Below are 5,865 nucleotides of genomic sequence, written 5' to 3' on the forward strand. Positions count from 1 at the left end.
ACAAGCAATTAACATATCCAGGTAACAGAGGCTTGTAGTAAGAGTAAACTTGGATTCTCAGGAGGGCAGTTAGATAAAAAGAATAGTTAGGAATTTATACTCCCAGTACACATTATAGCTAACATAAAAAGCAGGCAATCAAAAATATTCTTGAAAATCTATTAAGTGCTTAATATTGAAAATTATTCAGTGCTGTCTACTATCAGCACTAGAGATAAAAACAGCCAATAGGAATGGTTGAAATTAGCAAAATTGTAGAGTTGATATTTGGCTAATGGTTATTACAGAACTCCCGTGCAAATTTCAACCATTACAATTGATCAACCAACACCATAATTAACCTTTCATGAATGACAGCAGTCATGCACTGCTATAGCCTCACTTATAAAGTAAAGTACTCTCACTTCAATGTTGTATGTTCATGTTGTTTCTTTTCTCTTCTTGCAATTAATCAGCAAGCTACAAACTGCTTCTAATTGTCAATCCAAAGGATGTGAGACTAAATCACATGACTTCTGATTTAATTCCTTCTTAATGCATTTTCTTTGGGATCTAGGACTACTAACAGTAGCATCACAACTGTCTTTAACAAACAAAATTTACTTTCTTAACAGAAGAGGCCAGAAGTCTGAATGCAGGGTGCCAGCTCTAAGGAAAGGCTCTAGGAGAAGGTTCTTATTTCTGTAAACTTCTGCTCCTGGGTGGTCTTCACGTGGCCTGGCCCCTGCCTTCCCCATCCCTGCTTGTGCACGTGCTTGCTTAGCTTCTGTTATATCTCAACAGAGATGACTCAGATATATGCTACACTAATCCTGCCTCATTAACATGACAAAGAGAACCCATTACCAAACAGGATTAAAATCACAGGCACAGAGGTTGTGAGTTAAAACACATATTTGGAAAACACAATTCGATACTTAACAAGCATGAACCATGACACTGACTTTGCTGATATTATAGAATAAAAACAGTGAAGAATATTTCAATGATGCATCATTGTTCACCATAATTAATCTAAAATAGATTTATAATACAGAATGTAGTTTGAACATAATCCTTAAATTTCAAAGGCCAAAAAACTGATATTTAGTAGTGAGATCATTTCCATTGGATTTCATACTAGTATCCATTAATGATCTTGATTTAAATTTTTAAAGAGAAACCTTATTTCCATTTCTAAATGAGCATCACCTGACTTAATCTCGCCCAATTGAATGGGTCTCTTTTGGCTGATCAATACGAAAGAGAAACTCCGCAGGTGAGAAGTACCCAAGATACTCCACTGTATCTGGGGTAGTGTCATAATGGTAGTGCCCGCCGTTTCCATGATGACTAAAAAAATGAGTATGCTCCAGTCGCAAATCAAACCCCTAGGACAACAAACAAAACATCTGTTAGGGCTCAAACTAGTTTTGGAAAGAAATTTTTTAAGGGGGAAGTGAGACCTTTCTTATGTACAATAATTTTTATTTTTAAAATAGCTTGTAAGTCACAATTCCAAATTCAAAGAATATATCCAGTAAAACATCTTGTTTTACCATCTTCCTTTAACATTTACTATACTTTCTTCTTCTTGTTGTTACTAAGTACTGTTGAGTTGGTTTTAACTCCTAGTGACCCTTTAAAGACCCTGTACATCTTTGCAGGAGCAGAAAGCCTCATCTTTCTCCTGTGCAGCAGCTGGTAGGCTCAAACCTCTGAGTTTGTAGTTTGCAGTCCAGTGCTTATCCTACAGAGCAATAAGCAATTTATCATCTATCCTTCCAGAAATGTTCACTTTATGTTTTGACTCAAGTGGTAGTACACTGTGCACACACTGTTCTTAAACAATACAGCTTGCATGTCTTTGGATATCAGAACATAAAAGAGCTTCCTCATTCTTTTATACCTACATGGTATCCTGTTGTATATATATGTTGTTGTTTTTAAGTGCCATCAAGTCAGTTCTGACTCATAGTGACCCTGTGTAGGGTTTCCAAGAAGCAGTTGACAGATCTGAACATATAGAATATATATACACAACATATAGAATATATATATATTGTTGTTGTTAAGTGCTATACAGTCAGTTCCGACACATAGCGACCCTGTATATGGTTTCTGAGGAGCAGCTGGTGAGCTTGAACCACCAACCTGGCAGTTCAAATGGCTTTGCAGTCTGGTGCATTAACCCACAGTGTCACACATATAATATATATACACACACACACTATTTCCCAATTAATAATTAGAGTTTTTACAATTCTTATGGTAATATAACTGATGTCATAGATAATCTCTTAACTAGGTCATTTTATAAATCTATGATAATATTTAAGGATACATTCCTAGGATGTCATTTTGGTAACCATTTGCTTTGAATTGTTCTATACTAAAGTGTTTTTCTCTAGGAGTAAGCTTGTATTATATTTATTATATTAGAATATGCTGAATGACAAATAAGATAATAAGAGATTTGAACCCCAGTCTGAATACTGCTACTTTACATGACTTTGGGTGTCATTTTAAATGCCTGTGCCTGCATTTCCTCAAAGGTAAAATCCGCTCTACCTCGCTAAGATAATTCTAGCTATATCTTAGTTTTTAAATAATGCAACTACAAAAAGTACCCAATTAAAAAAAAAATCCTAAAAAGCAACATTATCATTTAAGCATACTGCAATATAAGAGGCAGACAGAGACTTACTGGGTCTTTGGAGACAAAAACTGGCAGACAAACCAAAGGACCCTGCATCTCATAAAACTGCAACCATTTATTCACATCTTCATCAGAGTTCAATGGGCAGGAAGAAAACTCTGCAGGCTACAGAAAAAAACAAACAAACATTGAACAAGTAAGTATACGGAATATTTACCTGCTGCCATTGTTAATTCCAATTCATAGGCCAATCCAGTGTGACAGAGCAGAACTGTCCCAGAGGATTCCCAAGGCTGTAATCTTTATAGACGCAGACTGCCACATCTTTTTCCTGCAGAGCAGCTGGTGGGTTCAAACCTCAGACCTTTCAGTTACCAGCAGAGTGCGTAACCACTATGCCATCAAGGCTCCTATATTAGATGTCACTGAGAGTTAAAACTTAAAACTACATGCAGTTCCATTAAATTAAAATATGTAGGCATTCTTATATATTCTAGTGACAATGTTGTTGTTAAGTGCCGTCAAGTCGGTTCCGACCCATAGCGACCCTGTATAAGGTTTCCGAGGGGTGGCTGATGAGCTTGAACTGCCAACTGTGTGGTCCAAACAACTTTGCAGTCCAGTGCATAATCCCACAGCGCCACACCAGGACTCCTATTGACTATATCTGGCATCAAAAGAAGTTATATACTTTACTTCTCAAAAGAATACACACATTTTGAAAATTACACTACCAAAAGTAGACAAAATAGATGATTGGGACATACTAAAAATTAAAAACTTATGTGCATCAAAAGACTTCACCAAAAGACTAAAAAGGGAGCCCACAAAATGAGAAAAAAAAAATCTTCTGCAATGACACATCAGACAAGGAACTAATTTCTAAAATATATAGGAAACTGTAACACCTCTATAAGAAAAAGACAAATAACCCAATTAAAAAATGAGCACAGGACATCAAAAGACACTTCACCAAGAAGGAGATCTGGGCAGCCAACAAAAACGAAGAAATGTTCACAATCACTAGCCATTTGTTGTTGTTGTTGTTGTTAGGTGCCATCTAGTCGGTACCGACTCATAGCGACCTTATGCACAGCAGAATGAAACACTGACCGATCCTGGTCCAACCTCACTACTGTTGCCATGCTTGAGTCCACTGATGCTGCCACTTAGCCAGTCCATCTCATTGGGGGTCTTCCTCTTTTTCTCTGACCCTCCACCTTACCAAACACTAGCCATTAGAGAGATACAAACAACAACAACAACAATGAAATATCTCATACCAGCAATAATAGTGAAGATCAAAAAAGTAGAGGACAATAAATGCTGGTGAGGACATGGAGAGACTGGGACACTCCTACATTGCTGGTTGGATTACAAAATGGTCCAACTTCTCTGGAAAACAATATGGCACTTCCCCAGAAGGTTGGAAATAGAAATACCTTATGATCCAGCAATTCCTCTACTTGATATTTACCCACAAGAAATGCGAGCCACAACATGAGTAGATATATGCACACCAATGCTCATAGCAGCACTATTTACAATAGCAAAAAGATGAAGAGAGCTTACATGCCCATCAACTGAAGAATGGATAAACAAACTTTGGTACATACACACAATGGGATACTATACTAGCTTGAAGAATAACAAGGAAGCTGCAAGCCACCACATAACATGGATGAACCTTGAGGACATTATGTTGAGTGAAATTAGTCAGTCACAAAAGGAGAAATGCTGCGTAGGACCATTGTAAAAGCTTAAGAAAAAGTACCTACACTGCAAGGGGAAAAAAGAAAAATTCTTTGCTGGTTACTGGGATTTTGGGGTAGAGTAAGGGGGAAGAGGGGAAGGTGGAGCACAAGGTAGGGAATAGACACAGGATAGTTTGGATGTGGAGGTGCAGGATGGCAATATACAAGAAGGGAGAGGGGAATGGAAGAACAAGATGGATGGGAGAACATTTAGGAAGGTTTACATGGGCTAAGTGGGACAGAGGTAAATAATGATGTATCCTCAACCTTGGAACAAGAGGGTTCTGGGATACAGGTATTGAGTCATGGTTTGAATGGGTAAAAGGGGGGAAATAATGTTAAGATGTTTTTTTTGAATCTTGCTTTCCCTTGCCTACTATTGTAAAATAGACACTTGAGGGGAAGAGAAAGGAATAGCCAGAAACATCACCATAGAAAGTTTGTAAGTCTGTCTTCAGCCTATAACTGATTGGAATACCTAAAATGGGGCTAGAACGTGCCCAGTGAAGGAGGCTTCCTGCGGAGCCCTTGCATTGCATAAGACCATAGGTGGAATCCTGATCCCCATCCAGAATCATCTGAGGTGGGAAATTTTCACTTAAAGGACAAGCATACCAGCCTGGAGCAGCTAGAAGAACAGAAGATACTTCTTTAAAGAAAGACCAGCAGGAAAAATAAAAAACAATAGCAGAAGTCTGATTGACAACTACAAGAACAAGCAAGTTTTGCCCAGGAGCCATCAAGGCAAGTGGTAGGGTCCCCTCAGGGGAAACCCCCTCTCAAGACTGTAACTCAAGGGTATTATACGAGCAGTCATGTGGTCTTGCTAGTGACCATGTTGGTCTACCAATAAGGGAAAGTGGGGGAAAAACAGCAATGAAGTTGTGAGCTAAGTCTGACCATGTTCAATAGATTCCTGTCAACCTGGGTTGAGACATGGTTGGCCAGCAGTATGGTGAGAACTGGGGACTCCTGGGCCCAGGGACAGAGACATGGCCACAGAAGACTAGAGTGGAGAGTGAAGCGTCCAGCTGATATGAAGTAAGGGGAGATGCACAAGAACACCCATACTTGCAGATAGTACCCACTTGACCTGGCTTCAATGGCTGTATGATCAGAACTCGACTAGAGGGAAAAAAAGAGTAATCCACTACAATTTTATGAACTTGACCTATACTTATGGATGTAGTAGCTCAAAAGAGGGAATGAATCTTTACAGCAAGTATCATTCCCACCCCCTCAGTACGCCGGATTGACAGTGATGAATAACTTAAACATTGGCTATCCAAAATGGGGGTGTTACAAAGGCACAAAGTGACTGGCTTACAAGCTTTCAAGAGGAAGCCTAGTTTCAGAAGGTGCAGGGGCAGGTAATCTCCACTGAATGGTTTCCAACGTGTCTGGACAGGACTGGTGAAAGGAGATGGGGATAAGCTTCTTATGATTCAATAGTGAATAATTGCTATCAGGACT

General features: G+C 38.9%; 1 protein-coding gene across 3 annotated transcripts in view; it reads right to left on the reverse strand.

Annotated features, from left to right (window-relative positions):
* Positions 1-1,092: 1,092 nt before the first annotated feature.
* Positions 1,093-5,865, reverse strand: part of LOC102812961 (chromosome unknown open reading frame, human C11orf54) — a 30,595-nt gene continuing 25,822 nt past the window's right edge. For all 3 annotated transcript variants that reach the window (XM_006871201.1, XM_006871203.1, XM_006871202.1), the window contains 2 exons: positions 2,687-2,803; positions 1,093-1,370 (listed from right to left, as the gene is read on the reverse strand). In XM_006871201.1, coding sequence (XP_006871263.1) covers positions 1,197-1,370; positions 2,687-2,803 — 291 coding nt within the window. In that variant the 3' untranslated portion in view covers positions 1,093-1,196. The remainder of the gene's footprint in view (positions 1,371-2,686; positions 2,804-5,865) is intronic.

This window comes from Chrysochloris asiatica, unplaced genomic scaffold, assembly GCF_000296735.1.
Source record: "Chrysochloris asiatica unplaced genomic scaffold, ChrAsi1.0 scaffold00163, whole genome shotgun sequence".
Taxonomy (NCBI): domain Eukaryota; kingdom Metazoa; phylum Chordata; class Mammalia; order Afrosoricida; family Chrysochloridae; genus Chrysochloris; species Chrysochloris asiatica.